Here is a 20,069-nt window from a genome sequence, read left to right on the forward strand (position 1 = left end):
CACGCAAACGCTCAAGCAGGCCCTCACACACATGAAGGTACTGAAACACAAGCGTATGAGCTGCACAGCTCTGTGAGTTGGATCGTTCTCCGATTCCTCTTAGTGACTTGAGGCGATGTATCAGCACTGAAAGATGCTTCACGTAATGAGGCTCAGTAGAATTAGGATTTGTATAAGTATTGTCTGCTTCTTGTAAAACTATCATCTCTGTTTGGGTCTGTGAGCAGCCAGGTTCAGATCTTAACATCATCATCATTATGGCAGCCGAGCTTCTCCAGGTCGCTGGAGGCAGAATGGAGCCGCAGATGTCAGAGATACAGATGTCTTCTTCCAGCTTGACCTCGTCCATGAGCTCCAGCAAGTTCAGAAAAGTGGTTCAGAGCTTGTCGAAGACCACAGACGGTATGAACCATCCATCAACGTGATCTCTCCTTCAGACAGTCTCTTTATTGTCAGGGCATGACGGATCATGTGTTAGAGTAGCCTTCACAATAAGTCAAAGTAACTGCTGGACAGAACATTGTCTGTCTGCTGTGACATAGTTTACATGTTTGTGCCTGATTCTGATGCTGTTACTGTGAATGCAGCAGAGCACTCCGGGGTCGAGCGTAAAACCACAATGGAGTCCTTCAGCCAGGTTCAGAAACCCCCCGATATTCCAGAGGGAGAATCCGTCCCAGATTTCGAGGAGAAGCTACGCCCCATCACTGCCCAAGAAGGTGAGGCCAACTGGCTCCTTGAAATTTTCCCGAAATGCCCTTTGCGTCCCCTAATATCTCTCCTCCCATTGCATTCTAAACAACTGTGCACCCCTGAGACCGTATGCAAGCTAATTTTAGATTCTCGCCCATAGTTTGTCAAGAAACTCTGCATGACACAAACTGAAACTCCACTGGGAAACAAAAAGTTTGCTGCATTGTGTAAACTTTGGTGTGTTTTTCTCCCTGGGTGAAGTGCACTGTGAGTCTAGTCTGATCAAAGTCCTGACAAAGACCTCACAAAGCACAGAGATGCTGTGATAGAGTTTTTTGTGGTGCTCGTCACCTCCACGGAAGAAAGCCTTTGCTGCTTCTGCTGAATACTAGTGCCTCTTCTGCATAAACTGTAGGTGTTTGAACCTGATTCACCCTGGTTCTACCTGTGAATTATAGATTAAGAGACTTGTGGAAGATAGCCTGTCACAGTATGCAGAATACTGCAGAGAAACCATACCATTAGCATTCACAGAATGACCTTAGACTCAATGGTCTCAAAAGGAAAACAGGAGAAGGTGAGTGAGAAAGAATTGATCTGATGTGCATTAAACATTCATGGTCTTTCCTCCACTATGATTTAATGATATGTTTATAAAAAATATTTTACAATGCAGAGAAAGTGACAATTGACAGACGTTATTTTTGCAATTATGCTCATGGAAATAAAAATCATTAACTTGATCTGTCTCTCTGTTATTTGTAGGTGACAAGGCAGTGTTTAAGACGAAGGTGACAGGGAATCCTCAGCCCAGTGTTTGCTGGGAGCGGGATAACGGAAGTCCACTGCCTGATTCCACTACATCTTTCTATGACAACATTACCAATCAACATATTATTAAGGTTTGACACTATAACTACACATTTTATAGCTTCTCTAATGTATTAAATTGCCAGTTTGGGCTTTTTTTAAGCAAACCCAAGCCTGTGATTAAAGTAAACAGCAATAATTATACTATCACATAATTTTCAACTTTAAACAAATGTTAAACTCATATTTCATTTGTAAAAAAAATCCTTGTTTTTGTTGTAATTCAGCCATATTTGTTTTATTTATTTCACTAAATAAATAAGTCCTATCTTTGCATGTATCTGTGCGCTTTCATTGCTTCACTGAGATCTTTGTTATCCATCACTTCTACGCACAGATGTCATTCATTTTTCCAAATGTAGCATGTGATTTGAGCATTAAGTGTGACTCCCTTTGCATTTAAAAGCTAAATGTATTTACAGAGAAACAGCATGCAGTCAGAATACATGGCGTTAAAGGCGAATGTGTCAGAGACACTCAGAGTGCTGTGGTGCTGTATGGTCCATCATTAAGCTGAAGGACTCTGCCATCTTGGGGCTGTCGACTGAGACGGCACACCATGCATCATGAGGAAAAGTAGATAGAAAGAAAAAAGCTCCCTCTGATCCTTTTATCTATAACCACTCTGGAGTGGATTTAGCGCTTTCTCTGTACCAGCCGGGGAGCTTAAGTGAAGCTTAAATAGCTATTATAAAGCAATTAACTTGTGGGTGCTGACATATGCATCTCCCCTTGCCATCTGTTTCTCTGGTGAGGGATGACTGTTAAGTTCCAATGCTAAATGATAACTGGTATTCTTAGAATTGCACTGCCTCCTACTGCTTATAATAAGTATTGCAGTGGGGTCTAAAATGACCCGACTAAAGTGTCAGTGAGTCCTTTTTCCTCCACTATGTAATGCATTTTCTCCCCATCAGTTTAAAAACCTGAGCCTGGAAGATGCGGATGTCTACAAGTGCATTGCCTTCAACAAGCATGGAGAAGCTACCCTCTCTGTTTCCCTCGCTGTTACAGAAAGTAAGTCTCACTGCTTCATATTACACATGTATATTGTGTAAACCTTTCTTAGCCGTGATAGTTTTTTAGAATTTGCAGCTCGGTTTACATATTGTGCCTCAGGTAGAAGTTGTTCTCTCTTTGTTTCTAGATCCGGCGATGGACTTCAAAAAGATGCTGAAGAAACGGTAGGAACACAAGCTTGTTGTCTAATACTAGCCGGTGTGACACTCCCAGAACCTGTCAAGGTGCGATGGAGCTCTCTGATCCACCCCCAGAACTTCTTATTTTTTGCATGCATGCATCCAGAAATATCTACGGGATGAGATCTGAAGAGCTCCGCTGTGTACCAGAATTGCCGCTGGGACGGAAGAAAATACTTTTGAGCTGCCATCACATATGCACAGCTCACACTATCAGTCATACATGCACAGAAGCATTGCATAAACCCGCGTAAGTGCATGTAAGCACACATGCACGCACTGTTTCCTATCTGAGATCTTTCTCGTTTTGCAGCAGTGTGGAGAAGAAAGAGGAGAAGAAGCCACCTACAGAGGAGGAGATGTTAAAGATCCTGGCTGGAGCTGACAGGAAGGACTACGAGAGGATCTGTGCCGAGCACGGCTTCACCGACTTCAGAGGCATCCTCAAGAAGCTGAAGGAAATGAAGAAGAAAGCGGAGGTGGAGGTGGGCCTGTCATACAGAGAGCTTGTTCACATGTCACAAGATCACATAAACAAGAGAAGGTTTTGGGCTATGATATGAAAAACAGCTTAAAATAGAGCATGATGGAAAAGAAAAAGTTTACACAGTCACACAGCACAGTTATGGCAGCCAAGCTATGTTGCCTAGCAACAATAAAGTCAACTAATATGAAGAAGAGAAAAGGCTTTGCCGTGTCATATGTCATGTTTGTGGTTTGTTTAAAATCTGTGAATAATTATTTGAGCTTTTGATGTTTTCTCAGATGGTGCGTGTGCTGAAACCTCTGGAAGACATCAGTGTCAGAGCTGACAGCAACGTCATCTTTGACACCATCCTGGAACTGAAAGATCCAAACATCAGGATGCACTGGTTCCTGGTAAAAACTGAGCTGTTGGCTCAAAGTTTGCTTATACACAGATGTTTCTGTGCCATAAACTACATAAAGTTCTCCTCTCATCTGGGCGTTTTATTCTCCATTCAGGGCACAGAGCTGCTAAGAATCCAGTACTCTCAAGGGAAATACGAAGTGAAACAGATGGGAACCAAGCACATGTTATGCATCTCTAGTGTGCGCCTCAGTGACATGGGCACCTACAGTCTGCAGGTTGGAGACAAGAGACTGTCAGCCCGGCTTAACGTCATAGGCAAGTGAAGGATGGGACTCCTGACTCCTTCCTTCTGCTCATAATTCAGATGTCAATGTCATCGCTGACTGCATTTGCATATTCAGTATCACTTTCACACTCTACCTCTCCATTTGCATTCTTTGACACCTGCAACATGCGGTGTCTTGTCAGTGTGGTGATTTGATGTTGTTAGATTGTTTAACAGACAATTTCCTCAATTTATAAACACACGTCAAAGCGAAGATTGCCAAGCATCTTGTTGTTGGCATGGAATCCATTTCAGTGAGGTTTTTACATGATTTAATCTACACACTTTAAATTACATGAATGCCGTTCTGTGTTCTGTCGTTTCCCCTATTCAGACGAACCTCTTAAATTCGTGTCTGACTTCAAGCCGAAGAAAGTGACGGAGCGACAGACTGCCGTGTTTGAGGTCCGTCTTTCGAAGAAGACAGACGCACCTCTTGTCTGGAAGGTTAGTGAGTGGCTCAGAAAGATGGATTGAAAGATTTAGCTACACTTGTACACAATCATATTGTATCCCATCTAAGTTGAAACTGGAGAATTTTCTTCAGGAGCATTTCTTGAAATTCTTGACATTCCAGTGTTGTCAATAAAAACAACACATAAATTGACAACATCTGAGGTGAATATCAGGAAAACACAAGGTTAAAAAAAGTTGTGTGAAAATAGTTTTCCCAGAAGTGTCTCTGTTTTTACAGGTGAAAGGAAAGGAAGTAAAAAGAGATGAGAAGTTTGATGTGTCTCTGTCTGAAGACGGTCTGACCTACACCTTGAAGATTAAAGACGTGAAAGTCAGTGACACCGGAGATTACACCATCAGCATCGGAGACCTCACCGCCACCATGCCTCTCTTCATTGAACGTACGGACCACAGTTTCATGGGCTTCACTCGCATAAAAAACTTTTTATTTTTACTTTTTATGATGTTTTGTTTTTCCCAAAAGGGCTGTTCTGATAGAGCTAGTATTTCTAGGGAAGCAAACCTTCAGACGGTGCAGCTGAGCAGCTACTCCCTTTTTTCCTGCCTCCCCTGAGATTAGAGCCTTCGTTCCTTCATAGCTATGCTAAACAGCATCATCTTCGCTATCTTCCAAATGAAGACGTATGGGTAGCATAATAAATCCTCCCTCCTAGTGCTGAGTTGAAAGTAATCCAACCAAATCCCTCCTCACAACAAGCTCATTTATTACAGCTCTGTCTAACAAGATGCTTACTTGCCCAAGGTGCAAGATGGGGCATGTAAATATCTTCACAAGGACATGTGGCTGTCCTCTGGGGCTGCACGAACAGAAGCATAGTAATTGAGGTTGTGTTAATTATAGTTTTTCATGAGTACACTATCTTTCTTGTTTTTTAACTATAATTCTGTGACGAAGGTCTGCTGTGTGTGTAGGGACTGAATATAAAGAGCAAACCTATTAAATTCTGTTCATATCTCGGCCCTGTGATCATGTTTTGTTCCGTTTTATGCATGTAGTAGGGAAATGACCAAAACAATGAAGCTTGCTGGTGAAGTTGACTCCAAAGTCACTCTGAGCTTTAATGCAGGGATTCCCATCAAGTTCACCAGCAACTTGAAGAATGTCCGTGTGCAGGAGAGAGGCAACGCTCGCCTGGAGTGTGAGATGAGCTCCAAGGACGTGCACCTTCGTTGGCTGAAGGATGGGAGTGATATCACGGGAGATCGTCGCTACATCTTCATGCGGGAGGGCAAGAGGGCAGAGGTCATCCTGGAGGACACTCAGCTGGCAGATGAAGGAGAATACTCTGTAATCTGCACCCAGGACAATGATGAACAGCAATATGTCACTTCTGCTAATCTCACTGTAGATGGTAACAATTTCTGGCTGTTTCGATTTATATTATCAGTATCAGCCAACTTCTCAAGCAATGCAACACAGATGAATGCTAATTAACACCCTAATTAAGCTCTTTTTCTTTGTTGTCAGAGCGGTTTGCCTCAGTGAAGAGTGGTATGTCGGATGCTCAGTGTGCCACTGGCTCTCCCGCAGAGCTGTGTGTCGTCCTTGATGATGAGAAGGTGGATGGAGTGTGGCTGAAGGATGGAGTGGAGGTAAAGATAATACGAGATTGTTGGGGGCAAAAACTGTTGTTCGACTTCAAATGAACATCTGTAAAGGTGGCCAAAATTCAGCATCTCACATAAATGTCAAGCAAACACTTGGTAGGATTTTGTAGAGTTGCAACAACTCATACCCAGACTAATGAAAACCTCAAATGTTCTCAAAGACTTTTGGCTTTTTTTAATTATCCTAATATTTTGTATTTATTTTTATTGGAGAAATTGATCTTAAAAATGCTATCCTCTTCTGCCTGTTTTAGTATTTATGCAATTGTTTTGTTTTATTACTAGGTTATTCTTTATTAATTCTATATTTTAATGATCATTCTTTACTGCCTATCTGATAACATGTACAGCACTTAGGTTTTAGTTTTACTCTGACATTTCCTCTGTCACCACACAGAGGATAACTTTGTTGTTTAGTCTGAAATTTCATCAGCTATTAAAGGGATTACCTTGGATCACCTTGAATATTTACCTGCAAAGCTAATAGCATTCCCATGAGCCTCCGCTGTACTTTGGGTTCAGCTCTAATTAGTGAGCGTTAGCATGAAAACATGCTAAACTAATTAGCGGATGTGTCTCACTGCAGCATCACAGAGCTGCTGGTATGACTGTAGGCTCATTTTAATCAAACAGTTCCACCAAATATATCAGTCAAGTTCTATTACCCACTCACACCTCTAAATCGGATCTTTTTTTTCCATTTACAAATTAAGTGTCATGTTTTGTCCTTGGCGTTACATTTGACAGATCTCTCAGCTGAGCGGGGTTCAGGTGGGCAAACAGGGAGCCGTCCACAAACTCGTCTTTTCTCGTGTGACCGAAACCCACGAGGGCCAGTACACCTTCAGAGCCAAAGGAGCAGAGAGTGAGGCTGTGCTCAGCATTGCAGGTCAGTCAGTGCTTCATAGCTGGATATGTGGCGCAGAAAGCTTCCTGCATTAAAAAGCTGCTGCCACCGTCACACTGAAACACCAGGGAAACATTTAAATCCAGGCAGTTTTATGGTTTAATATACAACTGCGAGACTTTTTGTAACATTGTTGGCAGGTATCAGTTGACACTTCTGCTGTTTACAGGCGTAAAATCAACTTGGCCAGCTGAAACCAAACATCCCATAGCATTTTTAGAGAAAGATTCTTTGAAATATTATATATACAATTGAATAAATCCAAATTTAAAGTTATTTACAAAGATATTGCAGTAAACATGTTGACATGCCATAAATCCACACTTGACTCACACACTATTTTATATTAAATAACTCAGAAAGCCTTGGAGTCTTCCAGTCTTTTCTTCAGGAGGAAATTACATCATGTGGAGCAGGTCATGTGATCGGGAATAAACATCCTTGAGAGGTGTTTTTATAATGGGTAACATATTTGAAAGTGATTTCTGGGACACAGATACAATTTGTTTTCCATCTAAAATTTTATATATTGCCAAAAAAGAAACATCTGTCATAATTATCTCAACTTAAAAATAACACGATCAAAACTATTTTTGAATAAGCTCATTTTATTATTTTTATCTAATTAGATGGTGGTGGTTATTAAATTCGGACGGTTATTTAGTTGGCATTTTAGTGATATCCAGTCATTTTTACTTATTGTTTCCATAATAAATAATTATGGAATCTGTAAAGACATGATCATAATGAACATAAAAAACTTTTTTTTAAACTTTTAATAAAAATGTATGCAAGATATATATCATTGACTTCAACAGTCCTTCAATTATATACTGACCCTTACTCTGCTGGATTTTAGTTTGCTGCTGTTTCTTATCTGCTACTGAGAACTGTTTCTAAAAAATCAATACAAACCCACCTGAGTGTATTTGAACTCTTGCTCCCAGACCCTCCAGAGATTGATCCCTCTGTGCTGGATTTGCTGGGGGCCCAACCTGTGACGGTAAAGGCAGGCCAGACAGCCACCATCAAGATTCCCTTCAAAGGCAAACCGCCTCCTAAGGTCACCTGGTACAAGGACGGAGTGGAGGTGATTGAGGATGAGAGGACGAAGGTGGAGCGGACAGCTGATGGAACAGCGCTGGTGCTCAACAGGTGGACAAGCAGAGATCCTCCTCCCAGATGCTCTGATGAAAATGCAGATTCAAATTTCTAAATGGTTCCTTGCTGGTTTACCAGATGTGTGCGAGAAGACAGCGGCGCAATTCTGCTCCGTCTAAAAAGTGACTGTGGCACTGCCATCGCCAACCTGCAGCTCAGTGTGATCGGTGGGTGAGAACAGACTTTTAGCAACATATTTGGCATATTAAACTTCACTTTTAAATGCTTAAACATTGTTTTCCTGCTTTCTCTAGACCATCCAAAGCCTCCTCAGGGCAAAGTTGAGTTCCCTGAGCTGTCAGGACGGTGTATCAGGATGAAGTGGAAGGCTCCTCGTGACGACGGAGGTAAACAGGTCACCAGCTTCGTGATCGAAAGGCGTCCAGCAGGAAAGAAGTCCTGGACCAGGGTGGGAGAGGTGGACGGCAGCACCACCGTGTTCAGTGATGACAAAGTAGAAGAAGGCCAGGCATACCAGTTTCGTATCAGGGCTGTGAATGCAGAGGGACTGAGTGAGCCTCTGGAGACGGAGGAGGTCCGTGCAGGAGAGCCCATAGGTGAGAGATCATTAAACTGGAGATTATCATCATCAATGCTAACATGAAAAACTTACATCAAGGTGGAAATGCCACAAAGCTTAAAAGAAATGTGAGGCTGGCTGACAGTTGAGGGATGCATGGTAGTTATAGTAATCATAACTTTATTTATATAACAGCTTTAAAAAAAAAAGAGTTTATAAAATACTTGGAGAAAAAACAGAAGATTCCCAAGAAGGCCACAAATAACAGACAGCCAGTCAGGACAAACAGACAGAAAAAAAATAAACATGTGTAACCCCTTTGTTATGGGCTTAGAAAGTTCACAGCCTGATAGGGCTACACGATTATGGCCAAAATGATAATCACGATTATTTTGATCAATATTGTAATCACGATTATTAATCACGGTTGTTCATCATGTTACAGAAAATATCTGTATTTTTATTGCACTACTTTTAAGCGAACAATATATGAAGCGTTTTCAGTACAAATTGAAACTTTAAATAAGAATAAATGATCAATAATAGTAAAATAAAATTTGCCCAAGAATTTAAAATTTACAAAGTGCTAACTAAAAAAAATGTGCTATTCAGAGTGCAATCACAAAGTGCAACTCAATGGAAACAATTACACTTTGGGGGAATAATTGCGCGAGAGGATCACATATTTATTGTCTTAGCCTAGCTGCGCTTCACTTTGAACTCAGCGAGTTCTTTCTTTTTGTTTTGGGGACTGTTATTTTCTTTAGAGGGGTTTCAGTTTTTGTTTTTTATCTACCACTTTTGGTAGATTTAGTGGGGGATAGTGGTATTTAACCATACCCTATCCCCTTTTAGACCACAGACCCCATTTTCTGTTTGTTTGTGCAGTTTTTTTGTCCGTTTCACGCGTGAATAACCTTAGTTTATTCATTTATGTGAGACCGAGGGGGGTGAAACGTAACACCTTCCTGGCGCTGGAAGTATATTATTAGGCTAGGTTACTATTTTAGCCTTAATGAACAGGATCCTGAGTGCTTAGCAGTTGATGTTGAATTGGCTAAATCCCCGTGTTTAAAAAGATGTTATTATAACAGGAAAAATCTACAAATAAAATAATAATAGCACGGTGGCGCCACTATAGAACTACTTAACTCAAAACTTATGAGCTACAGTTGTATTCTCCCAGAAACAAGTAATAAATGTCTAAGATGTTACTAAAGTCAAATAATATGAAATTATGCAGGTCAACCAAATAACATATATAACAATAACATATTTAATATTCAACAGAATGAATCATAACAAAGACAGCTTAACTGAATGTGTCAACAGTCACAGTTTCAACAGCATACAATGTTCAGTTTTGTGTGTATGTACAGTCAGTTTGAATAGCTGTCAATGTTCAGTTGTGTGTGTACAGTGTTACCAAGTGCTTGGGTTTTGTTTGTCGTTGGGGCCCTTAGTTGATGCACAAATGAAATAAAACAAAACAAAAACTATTCCGATCCTTAAACAAGGCAAACAACCCTCTCTGTGCCTCAGAGAAAAAGGCTCCTCTTACTCACGACTCCAGGATGCAAAGCAGGTGTGAAGAGCTGACGTTGAAGATAAAGCAGCAGCAGGCGAGATGCAACAGGTGTCATCCGTGTGTACATGCATGTTCAGCAGCGAGGTCCCTCTCACAGCAGTAGCAACAGGCTAATTAGCATGCACAGTCCTCCAGCAAAGTCCTCAGCTCTCAGGATCCTCCTCAGTGAAAGTGGCGGCTTGTGTTTATAACTAACGGTCTCTGATATCAATACATGCTTAAAACTTTATCAAGCTAGTAAAAAAAAAAAAAACAATAATTGCGGCTAGTGACTAGCCTAGCTGCACTTCACTTTGAACTTCGGTAGATTGAGACGCTAAACTTTCACGAGACAGAAATCTGCTAAATAATAGTTGTGTCAATACTTTAAAAGCATGCAGGTCTACAACTTTAATAACCTCGACATTAAACTTGATTTTTCTGCTCCTCTTCTGCTGTTCTCTTCAACCGCGTGAGCAATCTTCTCTCTCTTGCTCTCACGTGGCGCCGTTTTTCTCTTCTTGTTTTGTCCCACTCGCCAACAAAATGAGTCCTGATTGGCTAAGAGTGCAGCTTTACCGAAAACCCTATTGGCTTACAATACATCACTCAATCACATTGAAAATACATGGACTGAGTAAACAGGACATTATACATGAAAAAAATCATGGGCAACGTAGTTCTCACTAGTTATACTCATACACATTGTAAAACACATCCATCTGCATTTTGCAGGTCGTTATACATGTAAAAAATGTATAGATTAAATCAATACAGCCAATATGGAAACAAATAAAATCATAATAAAAGAAGAAGTCACATTAAAAAAGAATGAATAGCATTAAAGAAAATAAAAGTGAAACCATAAAACAAGGATAATAATAATAACAGTAACAAAATAGTAATAGCAATAACAATACTAATAATACTAATAGATATATTAAACAAACAATGACACTTAAATAAATTAATGAATGAATAAATAAACAAAGTAAAACATAATAAAATAGATGTATAAAATAGTGGACAATAAAACCTGACAAAAATCACTATTATTGTTATTTATTATTGTTCATAATTCCATTTATCTTTAATAATAATAATAATAATAATAATAGATAAATTGAATGAATAAAAATAACAAATAAAGTAAAACACAATCAAACAGATGACTGTAATAGTGGATAATTGAATAAAACAATCACATCCATATCGCTGCCATTCACATTCTTATTGCTTCATATTTTGCATTTGAAACACTTGTTTTGAATCTACCGATCCAGAGCCTCCAGGCGCAGCATCCCAGCCTCAGGTGTCCAGCATAACCCAGAGCAGCATGACGGTGAGCTGGACGCCTCCAGCTGATGACGGAGGAGCCCCGCTTCTGGGCTACATCCTGGAGAGGAAGAAGAAAGGAGGCAACATGTGGCTGCAAGTCAATAAGGAGCTTCTCACAGGTCAGATTAGCGGCAGGATACCAAGCTGTTATGATTTGTTGTCATGAGGAGCTGCTTCAGATTTGACAGTCTTTCAGTTTTCACTCTGCTGATGGTGAGCATTAGAGGGTATCAATTTTAGCAGACTTTTCAAAGCAAAGATACAGTGTTTTAACATGTCATGACTTCACCCTTCCTGTTCTGCATGGATAGAACATAGTCTTGAATCAAAGCTGTGCATATATGATTGTTTTCAGATACAAGCTTCACGGTGGACGGCTTAGTGGATGAAGTGGAGTATGAGTTCAGAGTGACCGGTGTAAACAGGGCTGGCACAGGAAGTCCCAGCACCGTTTCTAACGCTGTACTGGCTAAAGACCCAATACGTGAGTCCTCCTCCTCTCTTAATGTCCAGATTATCCACTGATCAGACATAACATTATGACCACCTGGGTCAATATATAATTGAGGGACTTTTGAAGTCCGTGGGATATATCTTGCTTACATTTTTATTAAAAGTAAAAGAATATATGTTTTTTATGTTCATCATGATCATGTCTTTACAGATTCCATTATTATTTATTCTGACAACAATCACTTATTAATAAAAATTGACTGGATATCACTAAAATGTCAAATAAATAACCGTCCCAATTCAATAACAGCCACCTTGTAATTAGCAAAACAATAATAAAATGAGCTTACTCAAAAATAGTTTTGATTGTGTTCTTTTTATTAAGTTGAGATAATCATGACAGATATTTCTTTTTTGGAAATATATCAAACTTTAGATGGAAAATATCGAATTGTATCTGCATCCGAGAAATCACTTTCAACTAAATTACCCATTACAAAAACATCTCTCAAGGAAGTGTGTTAATTCCAGATCACATGACCTGCTCCACATGATGTCATTTCCTCCTGAAGAAAAGACTGGAAGACTCCAAGACTTTCTGAGTTATTTAATATAAAGTAGTGTGTGAGTCAAGTGTGGATTTATTGCATGTCAACAAGTTTACTACAATATCTTTAGAAATAACTTTCAATTTTAATTTTACTCAATTGTATAATATTTGGTGTTTGCTTATAGGCGGCCATGTTGATTTTAGGCCTGAAAACGGCAAAAATGTCAACTATGTTACAAAAAGTCCCGCAATTATATATTGACCCACCTGTCTCATACTGTGTTGGTCTTCTTTATGCTGCTAAAACGTCTCTGACCCAGTGGGACATGGACTCAGGACCTCTAGGTGATAGGTCCTGTGGCATTGGGATGGCGGCTGTGAATTCTGTGGGTCTTGTAAGTTGCAGGGTGGGACCTACCTAGATCAGTCTTATCCTGGTATGTCCCTCAGATGCTCAGTAAGATTTGGATCTGAGGAGTGTGGAACCCTAGTGAACAGTTAAGCTTTGCTGTGTTCTCTGAGCCACTCCTGAGCAGTTTTTGCAGTGTGTTGGTGTGCATTGTCCTACTGGGGGTGGCAAGTGACATCAAGTACTGCTGTTGTCATGGGGATGTGGATGTTTTGGTGGGTGGTACATGTCAAACATCCACATGAATGTCGATACTCAAAGTTTCCCAGCAGAACGTTGCATTATAACAAGATGATGGATGTTCTTCACTTCACCTGTCAGCGGTCATGAGGTTGTGGCTGATCGGTCTATAAACTAGTGATCATAACTATGACATCTGACTTTCCAATCCTGTAGGAGCTCCTGGTCTGGTAAGAAACCTCTGTGTGTCTGATTCCACGAACTCTTCCATTTCGCTGAGGTGGACTCCACCAGAGGAAGGAGACGAGCCCTCAGGTTACATCCTGGAGCTCCGGCCTGAAGGAATGAAAGAGTGGATAAAAGCCACTAAGATCCCCATCACTGGTGCTGCCTTCACAGTGGCCGGACTTCAGGAACGGATGAAGTATTACTTTCGTATCTGGGCTGTTAATAAAGGAGGGGTGGGGGGGCCTGCGGAGCTTTCGGAGGGTGTCTTGGCCATGCCTCCACCTGGTAGTACAACCACATCTTTTATAGCTATGTCTTATTTTTTCAAAATTTCTTTGAATTTCTTTTAAATTTTCAGTTTTCTGCCTCAACAGCTGCACCCAGGTTTGATATCCAGGGAAAGCTGAAAAACCGTACGGTTGTCCGAGCTGGAACGACACTTTGCCTTAACCTCAGCTTCACTGTAAGACTCTATCAGTCAAGTAAACTGGTTAATATTTAAATGATTGTGCGGTCTACTCAAGGAATAAGCAGCATAAAAATCTTATTAAACTGTCGCCCATCTTCACCCTGGCAGGCTTCACCTCCCCCTGTGGTGACCTGGTACAAGGACAACATTCCCACTACAGGGAAAGAGGTCATCACAAAGGGCAAGAACCACTCCCAGTTCCTCATTTCTTCCGCTCGACGAGCTGACTCAGGGGTCTACCGTGTTCACCTGAAGAATGACTATGGAGAGGCTCATTATGATGTCAATGTCAGGGTTACAGGTACATATCAGAGACTTTATGCCCCTAATAAACTTTTCTTTGTGTTTTAGTTTAATCCAAAATATACCAATTGTCAGAGACAGAAACCATAAAAACTAAAAATATTACAGATTTTCAGTTTTCCAGCAGTCCTTGAATGCATCATGTGTGATGAGCACTTCTGTCAGAAAAAACGACCAAATCTAAGCTTGCAAATGAGACATTTCATCAAAATCACTTCATTTTGTATATTTAATTTAAAGATTTGCTTGGGCCTGGGATCTCTCTGCATGGAGTTTGCATGTTCTCCCTGTGCATGCGTGGGTTTTCTCTGGGTACTCCGGCTTCCTCCCACAGTCCAAAAATATGCTGAGGTGAATTGGTTACTCTAAATTGCCCGTAGGTGTGAAGGTTTGTCTGTATATGTAGCCCTGTGACAGACTGGTGACCTGTCCAGGGTGTCCCCTGCCTTCGCCCAAGTCAGCTGGGATAGGCTCCAGCACCTCCCGCGACCCTAATGAGGATAAAGCGGTGTATAGAGAATGGATGGATTTAAAGATGTGACAAAAGTAAATTGTTTGCACCAAATAGATGCTGTCAAAAAACAAAGCAAAAAAATCTGCTTTTATCATCACAACCGAGGAGCTAGAATGGACTTCACTGTTGAAAACAGCCTCATGAAAAAAAATTCAGGGACAGTTTGACTGAACTGCTATCTGCTCTGTGTCAACACAGAGCAGATAGAGACAAATGTAGGAACAGCTTAAAATGTAGATAATAAAATATATGTAGTATGTTGAGCCACTGTTTTTTTTAAAGTACTGCTAACATCTTGGGCACTTGCAAAAAAAATTTACATGTTGATTTTGTTGCATAAATAATCAAAGAAATTCAACTTTTGTTTTGTTTTTTTCTTTGATTTGGCATTATACACACGTGGACAAAATTGTTGGTACCCCTCAGTTAAAGAAGGAAAAACCCACAATTCTCACTGAAATCACTTGAAACTCACAAAAGTAACAAATAAAAATTTATTGAAAATTAAATAATCAAAATCAGCCATCACTTTTGAATTGTTGATTAACATAATTATTTAAAAAAACAAACTCATGAAATAGGGCTGGACAAAAATGATGGTACCCATAACTTAATATTTTGTTGCACAACCTTTTGAGGCAATCACTGCAATTAAACGATTTCTGTATTTGTCAATGAGCGTTCTGCAGCTGTCAACAGGTATTTTGGCCCACTCCTCATGAGCAAACAGCTCCAGTTGTCTCAGGTTTGATGGGTGTCTTCTCCAAATGGCATGTTTCAGCTCCTTCCACATATGTTCAATGGGATTCAGATCTGGGCTCATAGAAGGCCACTTTAGAATAGTCCAACGCTTTTCTCTCAGCCATTCTTGGGTGTTTTTGGCTGTGTGTTTTGGATCGTTGTCCTGTTGGAAGACCCATGACCTGCGACTGAGACCAAGCTTTCTGACACTAGGCAGCACATTTCTCTCCAGAATGCCTTGATAGTCTTCAGATTTCATCATACCTTGCACACTTTCAAGACACCCTGTGCCAGATGCAGCAAAGCAGCCCCAAAACATTACTGAGCCTCCTCCATGTTTCACCGTAGGGACAGTGTTCTTTTCTTCGTATGCTTGGTTTTTGAGTCTATGAACATAGAGTTGATGTGCCTTACCAAAAAGCTCCAGTTTGGTCTCATCTGTCCAAAGGACATTCTCCCAGAAGCTTTGTGGCTTGTCAACATGCATTTTTGCAAATTCCAGTCTGGCTTTTTTATGAGTTTTTTCAGCAGTGGTGTCCTCCTTGGTCGTCTCCCATGAAGTCCACTTTGGCTCAAACAACGACGAATGGTGCGATCTGACACTGATGTACCTTGGCCTTGGAGTTCACCTTTAATTTCTTTGGAGGTTGCTCTGGGCTCTTTGGATACAATTCCAACGATCCGTCTCTTCAATTTGTCATCAATTTTCCTCTTGCGGCCACGTCCAGGGAGGTTGGCTACTGTCCCGTGGGTCTTGAACTTCTGAATAATATGAGCCACTGTTGTCACAGGAACTTCAAGCTGTTTAGAGATGGTCTTATAGCCTTTACCTTTAAGATGTTTGTCTATCATTTTTTTTCGGATGTCCTGGGACAATTCTCTCCTTCGCTTTCTGTTGTCCATGTTCAGTGTGGTACACACCTTTTCACCAAACAGCAGGGTGACTACTTGTCTCCCTTTAAATAGGCAGACTGACTGATTATGAGTTTGGAAACACCTGTGATGTCAATTAAATGACACACCTGAGTTAATCATGTCACTCTGGTCAAATAGTTTTCAATCTTTTATAGAGGTACCATCATTTTTGTCCAGGCCTGTTTCATTAGTTTGTTTTTTTAAATAATTATGTTAATCAACAATTCAAAAGTAATGGCTGTTTTTGATGATTTAATTTTCAATAAATTTTTATTTATTGTTACTTTTGTGAGTTTCAAGTGATTTCAGTGAGAATTGTGGGTTTTTCCTTCTTTAACTGAGGGGTACCAACAATTTTGTCCACGTGTGTATTTGTGTCATGCTGCACTGAATTCATTCTGAGTCAGTTGTACCTCTAGTTATGGTTGTGTTGTTTCCATAGAGGTGCAGGACTTTATTACAGTGAAAAAATGATCTCACAGTGAGTAAATAATTAACAAGAGCAGAAAACACCCTGAAGCTGCTTGACATTCAGAGGTTTAAATTGTTACTTGCTGTATTTTCTGTAACTGATTTCATGGCTTTATTTAAACTTCAAGACTCCAGTAAAGATTGGAAATTCAAAGTCATTGTCATTTCTTCTCCTAACCCTCATCCTTCTGTCCTCAGACTTTCCTCGACCTCCAAAGAACCTCCTTCTGGAAGAGGAGGTCCCGGGTACGGTGACTCTGCAGTGGGATCACACCCCAGACCTGGATGACGATGATGACGGAGCTCATTATGTCATCCTCAAACGAGACACAAGTACTGCCTCCTGGTTCACTGTGGCCGAGTCTGTCTTCAGCAGCAAGTACACTGTGACTGGACTTCTTCCAGGGAGAAAATACTACTTCCGGGTCATTGCACAGAACTCTATCGGTGACAGCGATCCATTAGATTCAAAGGAACCCTTCATCATCGCCAAGGAGGAAAGTAAGAGTAGAGACTCAGTCATACTATTGACATGCATATAAAATGACTAGTGTTGCTCATTTTCTTGTGTCTCTTGTACATATGTGTGTTCAAGAGAGCATCAGTAGCCTTTGGGTGAAGGAATGTGGATCACCACCACGTCAGGTGAAGCCAACTTTCCTGCTGCCGCTGAAGGACCATGCTGTTCGCAGAGGACGTGACTGCACCATGAGCTGTGCCTATCAGGGATTACCAACACCGCAGGTTCAAACGACTGCAGATATCAATCTGTGCAGCTGATTAAACCAACCACTTATTTCTCCAATGCAAGGCTGTCAAGATCATTTTAGTTCAGGGGCCACATACAGCCCAGTTTGAGCTCAAATGGGCCGGACAAGTAGAATCACAGCATAATAACCAATAAGTAACTCCAAATATTCCCCTTTGTTTTAGTGCAAAAAGTACATTTTGATAATTTTCCAATTTAATGAACAATTTTTTTTTTTTTACAAAACACTATGAACAACCTGAGAAAAATATGTACAATTTCAACCATACATTATGCCTCAGTTTATCATTTACACATTACAACTTGGGGTTGCACAGTGGATGAGGGTTAGCACTGTCGACTTGCAGCTAGAAGATCCATGGTTTGTGTTCCTGCCTTCCTGGGATCTTTCTGGATGGAGTTTGCATGTTCTCCCTGTGTATGCATGGATTTTCTCCAGGTTGTCCTGCTTCCTCCCACAGGCCAAAAACATGCTGAGGTTAATTGTTTATTCTAAATTGTCTCTAGGTGTGAGCGTGAGCGTTGTTGTTTGTCTCTATATGCAGCAATGTGATAGACGGGCGACCTGTCCAGGGTGTCCCCTATCTTCGCTCTAGTGAGGATTATGCAGTTGTACCGATAATTTACAGACACAGTGTATCTTAAAGGCACGAAACATTCAGTCACAGGTATGTGGACCTGAACAATCTAGTATTTTACTTAATGATTGAAACAACTTGTCAAGACCTAGAAATGATTTAAAATTTGCTTTCATTTCCACCACTGGGTAACCCTGACCACCTGAACTGACACATCATACAAACTAAAGTGGGAACTATTAAGGAAAAAGTTAAGTTATTCCCCTGCCTTGTAAATGTATAAAATGTATATATATATTAAAAAAAACCCATAAAAGTTGTGGCAGTGAATGAACAATAGGGTTCCGCCAGCACAAACTCTTTTGTCCTGAAGCTGCTGACTGACATTATACTGCACAATGTTCAGCGTTTTTAAATGTTTTACAGTAAGTGTTCATTTTCACCACAGTTCTTACACGCAAAGTCATCCCACTGGACCATCTGGCAGGCCGGTTTTGGCCCGTGGGTTGTATGTTTGACGCCGCTGTCCTAATGTAAAAATAACTGTCCTTTACAGGCCTGCTGGTATAAAGGAAAATCCAAGATCTCTGACTTCCCTCGGTTTTGGCACAGCACGGCCAATGGAGTGTGTACGCTGGTTATCCCCACATGTGGAGCCAAAGATGGAGGAGAATACACTCTGGTGCTGGAGAACCCTCTGGGCACGGCCAAGTGCTCCTGCAAGCTGCTCATATATGGTAGGTTTGGACAAAGGCGTGTGTGAGTGGAATGATTTTGTAATTAAAATTAGGGCGTATTCTACTTTTGTAATCCCTGGATTGTGTCCCGGCCTTCCTGGTATCTTTCTGCATGGAGTTTACCTGTGCTCCCTGTGCATGTGTGGGTTTTCTCCAGGTACTTCGGCTTCCTCCCACATGCCAAAAACGTGCTCAAATTAATTGGTATCTCTAAATAGTAACCCTGTGATAGACTGCATGGTGTTTGCCCCCAGTCAGCTGGGATAGATTCCAACCCTAATGAGGATTAAGCGGTGTATAGATGGATGGATGTACTTTTGTAATTCTTATCTCTCTGTATGTCTTCCAGATAAGGATGACAAGGGTCTGCTGGAGAGCCTGACCAATCAGGGAAACAAAGAGAAGCTGATTTTGTAAAACAATTGCAAGAACTGCAGATGAGTCACTCATTTCCTGTTTCAGTTAATGTTGCCACTTAAAATAATTTTGGCTACATCCTTGATTTTCTTTGCTTTCTGCTTTTATTAGTTTAAAAACTGTGTTTTTCACTTGTCATCTTTGCTTTTGCTGTCGTTTTCTCAGCTCTGGTAATACATCAAATGAACACAAGAGGTCAGACACGCTGCCATTCTGGTGTCTCGCTTCAGGAGCAGATTAATGTTTGGTGTATTGGGTGGATTGTTTCTCATTAGTCGGCTCACTCAGCCAGAGACATTGTCCTCTCTCTTTAAGTCACGAATGCTTTTCTCTCTATAAAGAAATATGAAGTTCATTTGTTTCTTTTTTTCCCCTGGGTTTCCACTTCTTCCCAAATAACTCGCTTCACAAGACTTGTTGCAGGCCACGTGCCATATAGAGTGTAAAAAAGATTAAAAGCAAGACTTATTTGCTGAGACAGTGCACAGTTCACCACATCCACACAGCAAACAGTGTGAGGAGGTTTACTGCCAATCATGCAACAAGTCAAAACCGAAATCTCACGTGTTTGATTCCAGCTTTGCACAAATTCTGACTTAAAAACAAGCCACAAAAGTCAGTCTCACACAAAAACAGGAATTGTTAACTCTCCAGAATATACAGTAAGAAGGAATGATAACCCTACTACTTTCCTGGTATTTTTTGAGTAAGTTGGTAGTTTGTTAGATTTGGAAAGAAACTATTTAATTCACTCTAATTTCAAAGTGAAGAGGCCTGTACGATTACTTTTTGAGCTGATAGATAAAACCAGGAAATTTCCCCAGTTGTTTCCTTACAA

The 20,069-nt window shown here is 40.6% G+C and overlaps 1 protein-coding gene across 1 annotated transcript; it reads left to right on the plus strand.

The window, feature by feature from the left end:
* The first annotated feature begins 320 nt into the window (after nucleotides 1–320).
* On the plus strand, nucleotides 321–19,586 carry LOC110951047 (immunoglobulin superfamily member 22). Its single transcript, XM_051952062.1, has 25 exons — nucleotides 321–402; nucleotides 588–719; nucleotides 1,459–1,595; nucleotides 2,481–2,580; nucleotides 2,711–2,747; nucleotides 3,076–3,247; nucleotides 3,528–3,641; nucleotides 3,747–3,909; nucleotides 4,254–4,366; nucleotides 4,614–4,776; nucleotides 5,464–5,748; nucleotides 5,865–5,989; nucleotides 6,752–6,893; nucleotides 7,859–8,066; nucleotides 8,151–8,239; nucleotides 8,327–8,629; nucleotides 11,443–11,616; nucleotides 11,853–11,981; nucleotides 13,306–13,602; nucleotides 13,692–13,780; nucleotides 13,895–14,087; nucleotides 16,929–17,231; nucleotides 17,326–17,474; nucleotides 18,634–18,814; nucleotides 19,164–19,586. The coding sequence occupies exons 1-25, from the start codon at nucleotides 321–323 to the stop codon at nucleotides 19,229–19,231; spliced, it is 3,948 nt and encodes a 1,315-aa protein (XP_051808022.1). The 3' UTR covers nucleotides 19,232–19,586.
* The last annotated feature ends 483 nt before the right edge of the window (nucleotides 19,587–20,069 follow it).

Source organism: Acanthochromis polyacanthus, chromosome 8, assembly GCF_021347895.1.
Source record: "Acanthochromis polyacanthus isolate Apoly-LR-REF ecotype Palm Island chromosome 8, KAUST_Apoly_ChrSc, whole genome shotgun sequence".
In the NCBI taxonomy this organism is placed as follows: Eukaryota; Metazoa; Chordata; class Actinopteri; family Pomacentridae; genus Acanthochromis; species Acanthochromis polyacanthus.